Genomic DNA, 19950 nt, shown 5'->3' with positions numbered 1-19950 from the left:
CCATCTTTTGCTCACATAGCAGGGAGAGTTGAACAAGGACCAAATCTGCTGTTTTCCAATGTGCAGGGTCATTTCATTTTATTACCCTGTATGCAAAGGATCGAGTCAACTTTAATTTCGTATTTAATCTCATGTACAAGCTTTAGTTTTCCTATCATTAGGCAAAATTAAAAGCCGATATGAAACTGTCTCTGAAAAAAATGCTATTCAAGGGAGGCTTTAGCTTTCATTCTTTTTAAACTAAGAATCTGGAAGCAATAGAGCCTTCTAGCAAGTCTCCTAAATCACACATATTGTATAAGGCCAAAACGAAAACAACAACAACCGTGATCACTACCTAGAGACTGATCACTAAGGGTTTATTTGTTTATTGATGTAACAGTCAAACTGTGATTGTGTGTGTGTGTGTGTGTGTGTGTGTGTGTGGCGGGGGTGGGGGGTGGGGGAGTGGGTGGTGACCATATACAGAAAGCCCTCAATTTACCATAGATCCCAAAAGTTTGTGGGTCAGTTGTTTGGAACTCAGAATTCATTTCCCCATAGAAACAAAACTACGGTTAATTTCCCAAAGGGTCCTGCCTCAGCTGATTTAACCCACAGTGTATCAGAACTGATACTACCACTCCAGTTCTGAAGCCAAGGAGAAGAGGGTGTTGGAAGCAGAGGAGTAGAGAAAATGAAATGCTTCTCCCTGTCTTGAGCATGCAAGACTGAAGCAACCCTGAAAAATTCACAAAGTTTGTTTAGGGCACATTTCCCTTCTCCTTCTGCATATTTCCCCCTCCTAGGGCTTTCTCCTAAGTTGCTAGGCACCTAAGTGCCCTCATTTTTCATTTACTTCAAAATTACCTACCTTCCTTCACTGCCTATTGAAGTCTGTTTCTTTTGTGCAGCTACCCTAGTGAGATGCTAAGGAAACTCACTCTGATTAAATAATTTTTTATAAGAGGGGATGAGTGATAGTGCTTGACCGAGTCTAGAACTGCATGCATTTTTGAAGGAAATTATTTATTAACATGAAAAAATCTTTAGTTAGAGAGTTACAGGGAGTATCTCAAAGTGGTGTAAAGATAAAACAAAGGTGGAATTATGCCTTAAGGAGGTGTCTCTGCTCCTGGGGTTGGTGCCATTGTGTTGTTGCTGCTTGCCCTGGCTTCTTACTGCCCAACACCTCTAAGCTCAGAAACCTTACAAACCTTAGATGTTGCCTCACAACTACTCCTACAACAGGAGTTGTGTTTCTCTAGAGAGAGCAGAGAGGCCAAGACTGGCAAAGATAACTAACGATTGGTGTATGTGGGTCACTGATGGGTAAGTCAAAACCTTCCTGCAGCTGTGAGCTCCTTGAGTGATGATAGCATGGTGTTTACTGTAGGATATGGAAGCTGACCAAACAACTCTAGAGAGGAAAACCCTCCGAAGAGCCATGTATTCAAGAGAGGCCAAAGCCCAAATGGAGGATGAAGACGAAGGTAGATCTTTTTCTTATATCTGAAACATTCAAGTGGGACATGATTGTTTTACCTTGGCAACTAATGCACGAGTGTGCCCGTGAAGAATAAGAAGCCACTTTGCAGGAAGAAAAGAGCTAAATAGCTCTAGACCTTCATTCATATAAATTGGAAAGTTCTAGTAGAATGACCAAATCAAGTTATTAATAAAATGCCAGTCCTTCAGAAATAAGCAATAAATGGGGAATATGAAGAAAATACTGTTTTGAAATATTTATACTTGAATCATTCAGTAAGTCCTCATGGAATTTTCATGACGATACAGCAATGAAGAATAAGAGAATTCCACAAAAGCCATTTGTTATGTTTCAGTTTTCTGGATCTAATAAGGTATAGTACAGAAAAAAAAGATTTCTTGGAAAATTGAGGAATAAGATGAAATAATTACATTGCCTTGACATTTGTTGCCAAGAAGTTTGTAAGATAAATCTCATTTAAGTCTGTAGGGTAAATGCACTGTACTTCATGTTTCTTATGTAGTTTTTGCTTAAGACTGCATTTCTACAAGCCAATTAAGAAAGAGAGAAAATTGTAATTTCAAGCCAAAGAACCAAATTGTGCTACCTTTATATTTCAGATGATAACTATTCAGCATTTCAATAAATACTCATTGAGAGAATGAACGAAGGAACAAATGAATGAATAGATTTCACACTTCAGGTCCTCAGATTTAAAAATATTTTTAAAGATGTCTGGTGCTGTAAACAGACATCAGCCTTTCGAATTTAAAACCAGTTAGTTTTAATGCACTCTAAAAGTGGAGTCATCCCCAGTTACACTTTCCACTGTTTCAGTGGTGAGTATATGGCTGGATACTCTACCCTGGGCTTGTTGTGTTAATCCACTCTCTCAGGCATAAAATAAGGTAGTACTACTTTCTTACAGAATAAGATGACATAATGCATATTAAAGAGCCCAGTATGCTACTATTTATTTCCCACTAGGTTGCTATTCCTGGTCCTAGTCACTATGTCTGTTCTAGCCACCAGGAAGGGAAGACAGGAAGTAGTTGCACATACTGTTCCTAACTCTTTACAATTGGCCAATTCATTACATGGACAGATGAGGTACTGGGAGAAGGACGAAATCTTGTCTTTAGCTGGGCAGCCATAGGCAAGTTGAAATTTCAGTTAATATGGAAACAAAGAATGGATGTTGTGGAGACAGCTAGTAGTCCATAAGTATCTAGCTCTTTCATCATGCAGATTTCTAATCCTGTTCACACATGGAACCTACCCTTACCAAAGGACAGATTATCTGAGGTATGTTCATTTACCGCATCCAGTTCGAAATACTAGGATCTTTGGTGATGTTCAGTTTTCCCATAGTATCCATATTTAGATCTCTGTGGTCTGATAACCTGTAAATCAAAGTCATCTATCTTTCCTACCCACAACCTGCTCAATATATAGTAGTGGAATATGTAACAAGATAACTGTAATGAAAATGGTCTTGGAAAAGGAAAGGATGGGAAATGCACGACAGTCTCCAGACCACACAGTCAAATTTTGCTGGTGAGGAAATGCCGAAATTCCATCTTCATAATGGAGTATGTTCTTAGGATAACCATCTTGGAGTTTCCAGATGGTTTAAACATCTGAGAGGAACTCCTTGACTATTGTCCTCTGTCCTCTGCCTTTGCTCTCTGGAAGGTTTCTTCTTGCTCATTCTCCTCCATGACCACATCTAAAACGGACCATAGAGAGCAAAGATTATGCCCTCTTGGGCAATCCACAAATTTCAGAGCCTATTTCCTTCTGGTGAAGTTTTACAAATACAGAAATATAGAGTTCAAAAAATTTTAAGTGTTTAGAGGCCAGACCTGTGGTTTTATTGGCAACTTGGTTCTTTTGATAACTTTGTAAACTTCTAGTCTACACTTCCTGTCAATTTGATGTTTAATAAATTGGCAAATGATCTCATCCAGACATAGATGTTGCTTATTGTTTTGCTCACTCATTCATTCACTTTTCACCAATTTTTTAAATAAGGTTTTTCCCTGCTAAAAGCATTTAAAATTTCTAAAACTAACACTTGTATTTCTATAAATCTGAGGGAGATTTTTACATGCTTTTTTGTGAGATAATACAAATTTTATCTACCTGTTGACTGAGGAAAGCTTAAACTAATATTTTACATGCAGAAGAAGAAGAGGAGGAAGATGAGGATGATAATATGTCCACTGTAATGAGGCTCAGGACCAAAATGCCATGGAAAACCTGCTGGCGATACCTTACTTCTGGGGGATTCTTCTTGCTCTTCCTGATGATCTTCTCTAAGCTTTTGAAACATTCAGTCATTGTGGCCATAGACTACTGGCTGGCCACATGGACTTCGGAGGGCAGTATAAACAATAGTGGAAAAGCTGATCAGGTAGAGTGAATTCTGTTTTCAAATCATCAAGGAAATAAATGTTGAGATTAAGAGTGATGCTCTTTTATTTAGTTTAATGTTAGTAGTCCAAATGTCATAGGATTTTTGTAATGATTCAGTAAGTTAATTAGAATACGACCTGAAATGGAACGACCTGTCAAAATGGAATCTATTAGGATTGCTTTTGTGTTTTAAAGCTTATCATAAGAGACATTTAAAGATAATGTTTGGATTTGGATTCAAAGGAAGTATATGCCCATGATAGTGTGTGTGTGTGTGTGTGTGTGTGTGTAATTTGTTGTTACTGTTTTGGTGGTATTGATTTTGACTACTGACGCCAATGTGTTGGCTGGTCATTCTGAGATTAGGGATAGGAAAGATGAGCTCTACGGTGTAGAAAGCCAAGAATATTTCAAACCTGAAAACAGACTCTAATGCTTCATCTGCCCTTAGGCAAACCTTGGAAGAGAGTGAAGGAAACAAGTAGGAACATGGTGGGGGTACTGTCTTTAGTGTCCAAAAACTGGACTCCTTCAACTATCTAAATTGATGCAAGATAATGAAGTTGAAAATACTGTCTGACTTTGAATCATTTTGTGTTCTAGTAAGAAAAAACTGATAATTTCATATGTGGGTTTTTTGGTTTGGGTTGCTTTTTAGACCTACTATGTGGCTGGATTTAGCATACTTTGTGGAGCAGGCATTTTCCTCTGCCTTGTTACATCTCTCACTGTAGAATGGATGGGTCTCACAGCTGCCAAAAACCTTCACCACAATCTCCTCAATAAGATAATTCTTGGACCAATAAGGTAAAAAAGTAATTATTTTTTACTCCTCCACACAAAATCATAAAGACATGCATCTTTAAATTTAAGCGAAATGTGAAACTTTAGAGAATGTGTTTAGCCTTTTAGCAAATAAATAACAATCTTCTCATTTTCCTGACTCTAAGATGTCCATTAGCAGTGCTCAGGTTCCAGATAGTTTAGTATTATCATACATTCCAATCTGTTTATTGCCTAGATTCTTCGATACCACCCCCCTGGGACTGATTCTCAATCGCTTCTCAGCTGATACAAATATCATTGATCAGGTAAGTGCCTGGGTTACTTCCAAGTTCAGAAACAATTTTTTTCAGTATAAGCTAAATAACATTTAAGATAAACCATGATTCCTATTAACAACGAGGATTCCTAAAACTTCAAGCCTATATACATACTTATCAATCTTATATGCATAACTAATTTCTAGAATAAAAACTTAAAGGAAAATCTTAATTTGAAATAATTCATGCATGTAGAAGAGGATGCTTAGAGAATCAGCAGGAAATAAAGGGAAATAGCAAGGAATAAACTAATATTTAATTTTTTATTATAGAAAGGAATCATTTGATCAATGTTGTATCTCCATTCACAGCAAAATTCTTAAAAGTTTAGTATTGATCCAGAGTGTCTCTCAGAAGCAAAGGATAGAATGCCAAGCTGTCTTAGATGTCCTTTATTTCAACTAGATTGGCTCTTTAATAAAAAAAGCTTTAGATGGTGTGATATTTCAGAAAATATTCCAGGGATGCCCAGTTTAGTTTTAGATCCCTCAGCCTCTAGAAGTTTGTCCTGAAATTAAAGTCCTAAAACTCTAAAATTGGATCACTCCAAGAACAGACCCCTTAGGATGATTGACAAAAGAATCCATCAATTCCAGCACTTGTCTTTTCTGACTTTTCGGAATTACCTTCAGAATACCAAATTACCCTCAGTTTAGGAAAAGAATGCTTAATGCATTCAACTAAGTAAAAAGTATACTGAAAAATTTTGATGTTTTCTTTGGTGTTAGTCACACTGCATCCAAAACACTTCATAAGGAATACGTATGGGAAAAGAAAAGACAAAACAGTCCTTATTTGGAAGATGATATGTTTGTCACCTAGAAAGTCCAAGACAATTAGCATAATAAAACACCAGCTAGAAAGTTCGGAAGAGTATCTGCATAAGATATAGGATGTAAAATTCAGTAACTTTCTCCATTCCAATTAAAAATTAAGTGAAAAATAAATGCTATTCATAATGATAACAAAAACAAAAAAAGAGAGAAACCAAATAAGAAGAAAAGAGATACAACAATCCTGGAAATCCTAAAAATCCTGTGTATATAGAGAATTCCCCTATCAGATACCTAGAAAACATTATAAAAATAAAACACTCTGGTGATCACAGAAAACAAGTAGATCAAAAGAACAAAATGGAGAACTCAGAAACACAAGCATATGGAGAGATTTAACACAGGATAAGTGTGGTATCTGGAATCAGTAAGAAAATGATTATTTTTTCAATGAAGGATGTTGGAACAATTAACTACCCATAAAATACAAAGCAAATACATATGGAATAAAGATAGCCATATAAAAACATAAAACTATAAAATGTGGGAGAGTAATTTTAGAATTTTGGGGTAGGAATTAAGTAAGACACAAAACTCTGAATAAGGAAAAAAGCCAACGGAAATGACTATATAAAATTTTAAACTTCTGTTGAGTTAAAAGCATCAAAGTCAAATTTAAAATATAATAGAGTAACTGGGAGAAAAGCTGGCAACATATGTAAAGCAAGAGGAAAACATCCATAATCTATAAAGAGCATCTAAAAATCAACAAGGAAGATAAATAATCCAATCAAAAACATGTAAAGGATATGAGCAAGCAAAATACAGAAAATTAATGTACCTGTCTCACAGAAGAGGAATAGTTAACTATGTTTTTAATAGTATGCAGCCATTAAAAAAAGGAGAGAGATTTGTATATTGTAACATGGCAAGATTTATAGTCTATCTTGTTCAGTAAAATAAATCAAGAACACATGGGCGAATAAGATTTATAGTATAGTACCATAAAATCCATAAAATCCCCAAGATAAATAGACTGACGGACTGACCGATGATAAGTAGATAGGTAGATAGATGAGTAAAATACTGAACTAAGGAAAGTGAGTGAAGTTGAAGGAGTGAAGGCTTGCTTACAATGAAAATGTTCATATACTACTTTAAGAGCTAATTATATAACTTAACATGAATACAAAGTGAATATTTTACTTCATTGTAACGAATATTTTCTTTGAGCTAAAATATTTTCCTTTCAAACTACCTTCTTAATAGCACATCCCTCCAACTTTGGAATCTCTAACTCGCTCAACACTTCTGTGCCTGTCTGCCATTGGCATGATTTCATATGCCACCCCTGTGTTCCTGGTCGCTCTTGTGCCTCTTGGGGTCGCCTTTTATTTTATCCAGAAATACTTTCGAGTGGCGTCTAAGTAAGTAAAACCAAGTTCTATTCATTTTCAAAAGCCTATATATTTGATTTGCTGTGATCCAGATTTGCTGTAGTGTTTTTCAAGATTAGGTATGGAATTTGGAAATGCAACCTATTTTTAACATGATAAAACCTATATTATATTTCATTTGGAGCTCTATTATAATTGTTTCTGTAATTGGTTGTCTAAGCCTTGGACATATATTAACATGTGGATTGACATGTTGAGTTTTGAGTCCACAAACTGTGCCAGATTTTTCATGCTATCGTCCTTTTTCTGAACATGACATTGACAGAAAACTTGTAAAACCAAACACAGTTCCAAAGGGTAAGTAATTCATGTTGTTCTATTCCACAAGTGGGGAGAAAAGATAAAATATTATAAAATGTTAAAACGCATTCTGTAAAAATCTAGAAGAATTTAAAAAGGTTAAAGAGATAAGCCAGAGTGATGATTAGAAAAGTAGATAATCTTGAATGTTTGATAGAAGAGCTGTAACTCTGAGAGATTAGAACTTTCCAGATTGGATCATTTAACACGTACTTGAGTACCCAGCCAAATATAAATGAAAGTAGCCATGAATCTTACATTCTTCTATTAATATAAGATTTATCATTTGCTGAGATGTACTGTACTTAAATGAAATGTAGTACCAATTGTTTTAAAATTTCCAGTTTAGCTTTGAAGCCTTGCTATAAATAGTACAGTAAATTTTATATCATTGCAATAATCACTTTGTTGCAACAAGCACTCAGTAAGCATTACTGTGTTGAAAATAATTGTGTGAGCCACGTGGCAGGTGAAGAGATCCACCTGACAAGAACCTGTTCTGAAAAAACTTAGTATCTGTGGAAAATAAAACATAGATAAGGTAATCCTTGGGTGTGGATTAAGTGCTGGAATAAGAAGGTAGATACTGAGTTTATTCAGTAAACTGAGAATATTTAATAGGACTTGAGTGCAAGGAAAATGATGAAAAATTGGGGAAGGTAACAAGAAAAGCCAAGATTGTAGTTGGGAACCTCTCAATATATCATATAACATTTTTTTAAATTTAAAAAATGTGGTTGTTTCTCCATTTTGGCTATGATTTAGGGTCCTTCAAATGTTAGAGATCTGTATTAAATCTAGAATGTTTTTCATTCCCAGCCTCGTCTGCTTTTCTTGTAGCAAAATAAGACCAAAAGGGAGAAGTTAGTCATGAGTTCAGTCTTTCATTTCTTCTGGTGTTATTGCTGCTTGCTGGAGGGGCAAGAAGTTCAGTTATTCATTTCTGTTTTTCCAAATCTATCCTTGTCTTCTTACCACTAAATATTACGGTCATGTCTTACTTCAGTCACATACTCATTTGGGCCTATTTTTGCCCCTTTGCAATACATATTGAGTGCAAAGCCCAGACAAATATTCCTAGTCCATTATAAATTGGAATTGCACATCAAATAAATAAATAAATAAATAAATAAATAAATAAATAAATGGAATTGAGAATTTTGTTCATTATAAGAAAGAACAATCTGTTATTAGCATTGGTAGTGACTAAAATATGAAGACGATCTTTTTTAAAAGAGATATATTTATTTATTTTAGAGAGAGAGAGAATGAGTGGAAGGGGCAGAGGGAGAGAGAATCTCAGATTCCACGCTGAGTGCAGAGCCCCATGTGAGGCTCAATCTTGGGACCCTGAGATCAGGACCTGAGCTGAAACCAAGCATCAGATGCTTAACTGACTGCGCTACCCAGACACTGCATGGAGATGATCACTGTTAAAGAATGAACACTGATAATGGATTATCAACCATTCTTATTTGAAATTCTTCGAGAGTGAACAATATGATCACGTGACATTAAATTTCACGGACAAAAAACCCTTTCTTGGGGCGCCTGGGTGGCTCAGTCTTAAGCGTCTGCCTTATGCTCAGGTCATGATCCTGGAGTCCTGAGATGGACCCTGTATCTCATTGGGCTCCTTGCTCAGTGGGGAGGCTGCTTCTCCCTCTCCCTCTGCCTGACACTCTGCCTACTTGTGCTCTCTCTCTCTGTCAAACAAATAAATAAAAAATCTTAAAAAACCCAAAACCTTTCTAGATGTTGAGGCTCTGCAGGACTCACTCATATTGAAAAGCTCAGGCAACTTAACAGACTGTTTTGTAAACACCAAAAGGAATTAAAGTGGGAGACAGGAAATGTCATGGAATTTGGAATCTCTGAAATTAAAGACCTTATGTGTGGTTAGCTCTGCAAGGAAGTGTTTCCTACTTACAAGAATACAAGGTCAAGCTGTACCCTCACCTTTTTGGTTTCACAAAATACAGTCCTATAAACAAAGGTTTCTCCTTCCTAATTTTTTCCCTTCATTACAAACCTCAAGTGTAGTGACCACCTGTTACTTGGTCAAATTGACAAATAGCCACTTAGTTTTATGTTTAAAGTAGCAAACTACTCACATTCCTTCATATTCACTTTCCTCCTCCCCTCTTTCTTTCCCTTCCCTCTTTCTTTCTGTCTCCTCATCTGCAGTTTCTAAAGTGGACAAATCCATTGTAGAAACTCAAAAGGGATTTGCATTTTCTGTGGCACTACACAGGCAGCCCAGAATGGCCCAAGTTAATTGTTGAAGATTATGTAACAGTATAATTCAGTTGACTCTGGAAGGTGAATATTGATGCTGCAACTCTAAATCCTCAGCCCCAAAAACCTAAAAAATGGCAGAAAAAAAGACTGAAAAGAAAAAAGGGCTGTTTTGAAACATATGGTATAACTCTTAGCCTTTCTTCTAGAAATGCTAGCTTATGTGGCTTAAGGAAATGTTATCATCAGTAGTGTGCATCTTTATGAAAAGGATGATTCAGATGATGGCCCACCAAACATTCATTGGATAATATAATATAATATATATATATACATATATATATATATATATACATATATATATATATATATGTATATATATATATAATGTTTCTTGGAGGACCTATGAGAAAAAGTTCTGTGAAGCATGGAGGCAAGGATTCAAACTCATTGTGGCTAAGGGCAGACTCATTGTCTTTTTCTTCAAATTCCTTTATTCTCTGTCCCCCATCCTGATAAATAATATGGTCATTTGTCAAGTCTGCTAAGCGAGAAACAGCAAAGCCATATTTTACTCTTTTCTCTTATTCGCCCTGCTACGATTCATTAATTGTTGCAGTTTAGAAGCCTACTTTTGGAAGACTACCTCACAATCCTTCCCCTGTTTTAAATCTCACTGGCATCCCAGCAATTCAGAACTTTAAAAAAATCTGTTGGACTATACTAACTCTCTTGCATCCTTTATAGCCTCCCAAGTCATGTTGCTTAAGCATAGCCTGATCATTTTATTTCTGATCTTCAGTGATTTTGTCCAAGCCCCCCAGGATCCTCCACCACCTAGTCCCACCTCTCCTTGATACAGCCTTTCCCCACTTCAGCCCTCGCAAAGGATTCTGGGCACCAGCCAGATTGAACCCACCAGGTTCATTAGTCTGCTGTGTTTGCTCTTATTCCCATAGCTGGAATGCACTTCTTGTCTGTTTTATTGAAGCCCTCCTCAAAGCTTAAGATTTAGCCTAAATTCTACCTGCTCAAAAAAATATTACCCATCTCCTAGGTATGAGTTAATCATCCATTCCTCTGTGTCCCCATAGCAGTTTATTATAGTTGTTACACAAAGCAAGTAGTTTTCTTTACAACACAGTATATACTTGGCCTGAACCAAAATTCATTATGTACTCATCTTTCTCTTCCTCTTTAAATTATAAGTTGTTGAGGTTTTTGTAAACTGAGTTCTAGAAGAAATTAGTGACAATGACAAGTAAAAACCCTAACTTAGGATGGACATAGTAGCCTCTGAACCCGAATGCATATGAAGTTAATTTTGCACTTCTCTCTGTTCTAGGGATCTCCAGGAACTTGATGATAGTACCCAGCTCCCTCTGCTTTGCCACTTCTCAGAAACAGCTGAAGGACTCACCACCATTCGGGCATTTAGGTGAGCAAACATATTTTCATTTTGCTGATTAGGCAATTACATCATCAACAAGTCTATCTGCTAATAACTGGTAATTGCTACCATTTTTTGGTTGTCCACTGTGTGGGTACGGCAGTGTTCTAAACTAGAAGAGAGAAAAATATGGCAATAGATGTTCAGAGTTAGTCTAATCCTCTGAAATTTTAACAAGAATAAAGAAAGAATGAACGCCATATTGGGAAGATACTAACTGTGTAATGTAGACTGGGTTTGTCAATTCCCTAGCTTCAGTTTCCTTAACTGTGAAACGGAGAAATCAGCTTTGCATCTTAGGGTCATTGGGCTAATTGACAAATGTATGGAAAGCACTAACCACAGTGATTAGCAAAGAAGCATGCAATAAACAAGTTAAAATAAGTATATTAATAATAATAAAAGAAACACTACTAAAAATAAAATAAAATAAATACTTCTATATCAAGTTATTTTAGGATTTAATCAGTTTTCTTCAGTTATTACTGGTAAACAGTAAGAACCCAAGCTTTTGATCAAGAATGTTTACTTAACACTCAGAAAATTATCTGGCCCTATTTTCCGTGTTAAATAAACTCAGAAGAGAAGGTGGCACGACTGAGCATTTCATTTAATCTTGAAAATTGACATCTTAAAGTATAATGTCTTCTTGGAACCCTAAATGCAAATATGTAGTGATTTCAATTAGAGCTTTTTCTAACCTAAGAAATATTTATATTATTATATATATAAACTTGAGTCAAAAAGTAGAATATAGAGGGGTGCCTAGGTAGCGCAGTAGTTAAGCGTCTGCCTTCGGCTCAGGGTGTGATCCTGGCATTCCGGGATCGAGTCCCACATCGGGCTCCTCTGCTGGGAGCCTGCTTCTTCCTCTCCCACTCCCCTGCTGTGTACCCTTTTCACTGGCTGTCTCTCTCTGTGTCAAATAAACAAAATCTTAAAAAAAAAAGTAGAATATAGAGATATAACCATTAACAATATGTATCACAGAATTTCTACATAGACTTCATCATGAAGATTCAGACTTTCTATAATGGTGTGTTTTCCCATCAGAGTGCCTCTTATTGGCAAAACTATTTATTGACATCAAATGATAATAGTAAGACAAATTTGTATCCCGATAGAAGCCAACCAGTGGTACTCATAAGTCTATCATGTTAAAGATTCCGTTTTTCACCAAATAAGTCCTTTCAAGTCAATATATTTGAGTATTGAACATATGCTAGGTACTACCTTTGATGTGAGTACAAAGACATGGCCTGCCACTTCCATCCCAGATAAATACCACAGAGAAAACAGATAGGATAACATGGCAGGTGGGGTGCAAAGAGTGGCTGGATTCAGGCAAGCTGGTTGATAGAACAGCAAGACGTTGATGGGTTCAACATGTAACAGCCTCTGCTCTGTTGTCTCCCTGAACAAGGTGAAGTTATTTTCTAAGAGTGATGGGGACTGGAATCAGGTAAATTGTCTTAAAGGAAATAATGGTTTAGAATGACAGAGGAATTTGACCAAGAGTCAAGGTTTAGGCTTTTCATTCACCTTCTTTGCTAAACAAATGGACAGAATTTAGCATGACTACTCCTAATTTTACTTGAGGAAAAGTCTAGGTAGTTGTAAGAAGAACAAAATACTATGTGTTAAACCTTTAAGACTTGAATTATGATTGGAAGAAACAAAAGACAACCCAACTTTTTATGGAGAAGTATCTGCGTCATATTCATCCAGATTTACATCGTCCAGCATTCATTTCTAAACTAAATATTAAGTACCACAAATATCAGCATTTTTAAACCAAAGGAAGTTTTAAAATGTGGAGACAGTCCTGCTGCCATGATTAAAATTCTAGAGTCTTTACATTTGGTGCTTTTGGTCAAGAATCAAACATGTTCTTTTCCATCCATTTCTTCCTTTCTTTCAGGCTACCCAGAGTCCCCAGAGTCTTCAGCTCTTTTGGAAAGTTAGTATTTACTGATTAGGCTGCTTTTCCTCCCCTGCATTCAGGGTTCGTGGTGTACTCACATGCGGCAGTGAACTCCCTCAAGTAGTTTACCACGAAAGTATCACAGTTAAATTAGACTGAGATTTCAGTGACCTTTCCTTTTTTTTTTTTTTTTTTTTTGGTCCAACAGAATAAAGGTCTAAGAATGTTCAGAAGATGAGCTGGATGTGGATGAAAAGATACAGACTGAGTGTGTCAAAGTTTCCATTAGGAAAACAGAAGGTTTCTTGCCAAATAGAAACACACAGAAAGAATGTTCACTGCATTTCCACCCCTCCCCTCTCGCTGCTGCTTCAGACCGTTGCCAATTCCATTTACAAACTCTTTAAGAGTGTATCTGAAACAATATCCCAAAACTAAATGAAGAGTAAGAAGTGTCCCAGACAAAGCATTTTGTCAGAAAAAGTGCTTGATGTTTATCTCAAAAGTGGCCCAGTGGCTTTGATCCAATGGGCCCCACCTCTGATCTCCCCGTTACCACTGTCCTCTAGGGAGAGAACCCTGTCTCGAGCCCCTGAACGTGATGAGTTTTCTCATTTCTGTGCTGTTGCTCACGTTCTTCCTACTGCTTCCAATGCTTTGTCTTCCCTTGTTCACCTGAAAAATTTAGCTCATCCTTTAAAACTTCACTGGGATCATCCTCCCAGTCCTCCATGACACTTTGCTTAATCCTCCTTCTCTCCCCATCCTCCACCTCATTCCCTGTGCAAATCACCCCCTTTCTTTATATTCAAGTAGCATGTTGTACACAGGGCTGTTATAACCAGCTTCTGTGTTGCATGGTCCTTTCTTGTTAACACCATGTTTCCCTCCTTCCCTAAAGACTGGGCTCCTCAAAGGCAGAGGGTACATCTTGTGTGTGTGTGTATATATATATATATATATCATGTAGAGTTAGTGCTTGCTAAATGTTTCTGAATGAATGGCTGAAAATCTCCCTAACACTGCAAATACATAAAGATTGGTCCTTACGTGGATATATATCTCTTTACAGTTCATATCCATTATTGCAGTAAATCCTCTAATCCTGTGGGCCATCCTCCTCTTCCTTATTCACTCTCTTCATTTCTAAAGGGCCATCCCAGAATGAGATAGCCATGTTCCTGGGACTGCTCAGCCCCACTCGAGTGTGTTGCTTTTCAGTGTAGGTCCTCCTATACATGGCATTTAAGTCAAGGCTGCAAACTCATAACTCAAAGTGAGGTAATTATTTGGCTCTGATTGCCAAATCCTTTGATTATTGTAGATCAGATGTTGTCTGACTCAGTTATCTGATTTATCTGGTTTGGCATATTGGAATGATCAGATGGATTGGACAGATATCAAGTATCTGCTTTATATTGGCCTGTATGGAAGGCTTTGTGGGCCAAGTGAACGCCCCACCCAGGACTTCTTCATGCATTTGACATAGTGATGGTTTAATATAAAGTTTTGCAAATTGATTTGAAGATTTGGGGAAACTTGGGGCAGTCTTTTATCAAACAGGAATCATTGCTGGGCTGTCAAATGAAACTTGGCTATTCCTTACGAACATAATGTGCAGACAGCCGGTCCATATGAGAACAGTCACAGCCATGGGGAGGGAATAGACCACATTTTGATTTGGCATTTCCTCCAATGTTCAAATCAGTTATTTTGATTATATTATCCAGCTTTCCATTGTTCTTTTGTTCAGGGAAAATAACTGAAAAATGGAGAGACTATTTTTGTTATTTAGAAAGATTTATCACCATGTAACGTGAAAAAGTAGCTCACATGTTCAGATGGATAAGATTCTTATTAGAAGTTTCATTTATAACATGGATTACCCAAAATTTGGTCTGATGATGTTGATTTCCAAGAATGAATTTAATTTGGCCAGGGATCAATATCTAAACTGTATTTGTCATAAAATCCTGTAAGTACCATAGACTGAGAGCTCCTACCATGCAGTGACCATACTTACAAATATTTTAGAACCTTGAGCATCAGATATCTCATCTAACAAGAACATCTGCCGCTTCCAAGAACCCCCATCCTCTACTTCTTTCCACTCAGTTTCCTTCTTTGGTTCCCAGAAACGCCAGCAGGAGGAGAAATTTAAAAGTGTATATTTGCCTGTTACACACGCATAGTTTCCTGTCTTCCCTGGTCCTTGTCCAGCACCTCCCACCCACCTCTAACTGTGTTATTTGGAAAAGTAAAAAGTGTAATAAAAAGTAGGTAGAGCATATTGCATTTCTGTACAACTTACTCTGGTTTTTGTAAGGCCCTTGCAACATAGGCCATGCCTTGTTTTTGTGGCCGCAAAATTATGTGGAAATTTATGAAGTGATCCTTAATAGGACTTTGTCATCAGAAAGCTTCCTTTTCATAGCAGGGGTCTGAGAAAGAAGAAACCCCGGACCACACCCTCTCCAGTAAGCGTGCATCAGAGCAGTAGCAGCTGGCCTTTATTTTGAAGTAGGAGTCCATTTACTAGTCATTTCATCCCATCCATTTGTCACTATGTTGAGTAAATAGTGTAGTAGTAAGTGTGACTGTTTCTTATTATTTCTCCCGTTGTGTGGCTAGGATGATAATAGTTTTGTTTTCTACAGGCATGAAACCAGATTTAAGCAACGTATGCTGGAACTGACGGACACAAACAACATTGCCTACTTATTTCTCTCCGCAGCCAACAGATGGCTGGAGGTCAGAACGGTACGTTCATTTCATGATTTCGAAATGGAAACCAAACAAAAAAGGGGGCTGATGCAAAGAGGGAGACAGTTGTAAAAATTAGTCTTGCACCGAGATTCACACTAACTTCACTTTTTCCGGGCATTAAAATAGCTCAGGTTTGTTTATGTTACAGATGAAATTTGTCATAATGTTTTAGCTAATGGCAAGACAAATAGCCCAAAAAGCAAAAATTCATTTTGTGTTCATTAGTCTCTAGATTACATAAGTTAATGGAATGGCAAATGTTTGTATAACTTCATTTTTTTTTTCAAAAGAGCAAATTTGACAAGTGAACAGATGTACTCGTTTCCTTCACTGAGCAGGACAGGCCTGGAAGAGATGGTGACTTTCTATGTTTTAAGCCAGTGGAGGATCACATTAGCACAAAACATAAAAAACCACAATTAATCATCAGTTGCCTTCTTCTTAGCCTTATGAAGGAGGGGATCAGGCACATGCTTTGGCATCACACAGACTTGATCTAGCAACTTAATTTGAGTCTGTTCCTCATCAGTAAAATAGGAATAATAATAGGTACTTCATGGGGATATTAGGATGAAAAATAATAATATAAGTCCCCTAGTTCACCGATTAGCAGGTGCACTCAACAAATGTCTTTTGAATGAATGGATGAATAAATAAGTGAATGGAAACAGCACCTGCTGTGGTAAGTGGTTCATAAGCCAACCAGCTGGAGTATGAACCAGGAGACGGATGGGACACAAGTCCCAGAAGGGAAGGAGATGTAGTTTGTTGACCGGTGTGCACAATCTCTACTATAAATAATCTACTTTGGTGGTGATGATGAGATGTCTGTAATTTAAAAAAAAAAATTATCTATTGGGGATCCTGAGTGGCTCTGTCCATTAACCACCTGCCTTCAGCTCAGGTCAGGGGATCTTGGGGTCCTGGAATCGAGCCCTGCATCAGGCTCCCTGCCCAGCAGGGGATCTGCTTCTCCCTCCCCTTCTGCCTCCCCCCTCCACCCCATTTGTGCTCTCTCTCTCAAATAAATAAACAAAATCTTCAAAAACATAAAAATAAAATAATTATCTATCCATTTGTCAAAAGGCAAAGGAAGTTTATCTGTACTATTATAAGGATATCATGTCTGCTAATTAAGCATCCCTAGTATATTCAGGCTTTTAAAACTCAACAGACCAAAGAAGGCAGATAGTAAAAGAAATTTGATGAGATGGAAATGAAGGAGCCCAAGTTATAATCTGAGTTGTTGATGGCTGGATACAAGTTGATATGGATTCTTGGATGCCCCTGTGAGCTTTAGTTGACATGATTTCCCCCTGGTTTACAGAGATCCTCTTCCACTCTATTAGTTACAATGTAGAAATTATTCAGTGACACAACACAATTATATCTTACAAATTTTAGATAGAAGCATTGGTTGTTGATAAGAAATTCCTTCCAGCTTGCTGTGGGCAAGGCAAAATGTCTCCTGAATTACCTATAGATAGCATAAAGGCGGATGAAGTGTTGCTTGGGATTTATACCAAAACTAAGACATTATTCCTAGATCCTCTCCAGACCCCAATTCCTTGTTTTAAGCTTCTATTTGTTTGTTTAAATTTGTTTTCTCTAAGGAAGAAAAAAAAACCCAATCATATCTGAAAAACAGAACTAATCACGAAGTAGCTTTATGAAAGAATGTCCTGAAATCATAAGAGAAAATGTCAGTGGTTACCTTTGTTATTTGATTTTTCTGAACTTGGAGATCAGGCAGGTTTTTTAGTGGCAAGTGTGTTTGCTTTGGACTTGAGGTGAAAGTCTGACTTAACTCCTGTTTCTGCTCTTTAGCACTTCCTACTGTCAGGTTAATGGACAAGTGTTTAACAAGAATCTTCAAGCAAACCATATGTTCTGCTTTCATAGCCAAAAGACAAGATATTAGAGCCTTCAGACTGCCAAGAAAGGGGAGGTCAGGAGAAATAAGAGAGGTAGCGTGGCCAGATTCAGAATGGCTTAGTTCAGTTTGACTCACAGCTCGTTACTTTAACCCCCATGTGAAAAGGCAGCGGACCAACCCGAATGTAAAAGAATTCTAGTTCCAGCTGTAGAGACCTAAAGAAAATATTGACGTTTGGAAACAGGAAGGGCAGGCTCTGCCATCCATCCTGTTCCTTGATAATACATTTGTTAGTGTGTCTTGTCTTTGTTTGCTGTGTATTACGAACCTTCCAAGAATTCCTGTCTAGTCTCATTACCAGAGCTCTCCCTTAAAAACCAATACCAAAAAAAAAAAAAAAGGAATCTTTCGCTTCTGTTTCTGATGGGTAAAGGTAAGGTTTGGTAAGGAACTTGTTGATTTATGCAAAATTCTAGGCATCTCTGCTGACAGAAATCAAGGTCCAAAGTCTTTTGTGTATGATTTTTCTCCTTTGCCTAATTTTGTGTGTAGTGTGTTTATGCGGATATGTGCGCGCACGCACACACACACCTCTAAACAACCCCAATGAGCCAACTTTAAACTAGTCAGATTCACTCTCTTTCTTTCTTCTGAGTACTTTGAGAATGTTCATTAGAACCAGGATATTATTTAGAATATGTGAATAACAGAATCTTTACTCAAATATAAGTGTGTAATTCAAGAACGTATGTCACAGTAAGGGTACTGAATAAGTTAACTAGGTAACTCCTATTAGGAAGTAACTCTTCTCCCAATTGTACACATATAAATGACCTCATTACTACTGAGCTCCTGTGGACACGTCCACATCACTGGAGACACAATTACAGTTTGAAATAAATGGATCTTGTGTCAGAAACATGAATGTTGAGATACAGGACCTTGGAGACTAGGGTGTAAACTGTTCTCTGACCCCCCACAGCTGGAAATATTCTGCCTTGTAAGTCGTTAGAAAAATAAGTAATGAAAACTTCTATTTGGTCCAGTGAGTCTGCACTGATCTTACTTATCCACAGTATCAACACAACCCCTCCTTTCTCTAGTCTTTGCCATATTCCTCAGTTAACAAAAATATCTGCTTATAGCAAATATTCTTAGAGTTCCCAGAGCAGAAACACAACTAAAATGGTACAAGGAAGGTTGAGGCATTGGGCATAAATCAGAAGAAGCAAGTAGGATTTCCTGATGCAGATCTGGGGATTTCACCAACTCTAATTCATGGACTCATCACCTTCATGAAGAGAAAGAGAAAACTTCTCATAGCTTTCTGTGGCTATTTTTCGCTTCCCTTCCTCTTCACTCTCAGTTCGAGCTTTGGGAAGCAATGCCACTGAATTCCCTGGACAGAAAACCTCAAGGAGAAGGAAGGAAGAGGAACCAGAGAAAAACACTCCTCATGGGATTCCGGAAGATCCATGAGCCCCATCCGATTGTTGTTTATTCTCTGATTTATTTTAAATATATGGCTCTTGTTTCTTTTCCTGGTCAAGTTAAGAAACAGCTAAAATCATCACAAGTTATTCCCTTTCTCTGAGTAAACAGCTTTCCCTATGGAAGACATAGCCCTGCCCACCACGGTCACTTCATATTCATTCCGAATTAGGAAAAAGATAAAGGTCACAATACACTCACATCGAAAAAGGACAAGAGTCTAAAAGAATAAAGTAATTTGGCTGGTGGGAAAAGGAGCGAGACTGTGACCACCCGGCTTGCTCTGGCAGAGAGGGGAGTGTTTTTCCTCTGGGTGCCGAGTGAAGTGGCCACAATCGTGTGCAGCCTGTCGCTGCAGCCGAACCTTTGAAGGCTGCTTACGTTCTTTTGTTCAGCACGGCGTTTTCTCTTCAGCCCTCTGCACTAAACAGTTCCAGTTCTTTGGCATCGGTGTTTCCATTTGCGAAAATTGTGTAACTCTATCTAAAGGCTGTCTTTCCAAGGCTTTGTCTTGCTGTGTGGTGAAAGGATAAAAGAAAATTCACATCAGGAAGCCAAAAAAAAAAAAAAAAAAAAGTCTTTAGAATCAACAGGCTAAAATGAAAATAGCCTTCAGGGTGAGTTCGCACAAGAGTCGATTTTATGAAACAGCACAGAGCTTTTTTGTGTGTTCGTAACTCCACCAC

The 19950-nt window shown here is 37.5% G+C and overlaps 1 protein-coding gene across 8 annotated transcripts in view; it reads left to right on the top strand.

Moving 5' to 3' along the window:
• Positions 1-19950, top strand: part of ABCC9 (ATP binding cassette subfamily C member 9) — a 127862-nt gene that overhangs the window by 85656 nt on the left and 22256 nt on the right. For all 8 annotated transcript variants that reach the window (XM_087855686.1, XM_045811763.2, XM_045811762.2 and 5 more), the window contains 7 exons: positions 1376-1472; positions 3655-3884; positions 4545-4693; positions 4908-4977; positions 7032-7189; positions 11103-11195; positions 15789-15891. In XM_087855686.1, the coding sequence (XP_087711812.1) occupies positions 1376-1472; positions 3655-3884; positions 4545-4693; positions 4908-4977; positions 7032-7189; positions 11103-11195; positions 15789-15891 (900 nt within the window). The remainder of the gene's footprint in view (positions 1-1375; positions 1473-3654; positions 3885-4544; positions 4694-4907; positions 4978-7031; positions 7190-11102; positions 11196-15788; positions 15892-19950) is intronic.

Source organism: Ursus americanus, chromosome 25, assembly GCF_024610735.1.
Source record: "Ursus americanus isolate L20-20 chromosome 25, mUrsAme1.1.p, whole genome shotgun sequence".
Taxonomy (NCBI): Eukaryota; Metazoa; Chordata; class Mammalia; order Carnivora; family Ursidae; genus Ursus; species Ursus americanus.
The sequence above is the reverse complement of the archived record's forward strand: the minus strand, read 5'-3'. Positions and strand labels throughout refer to the sequence as shown.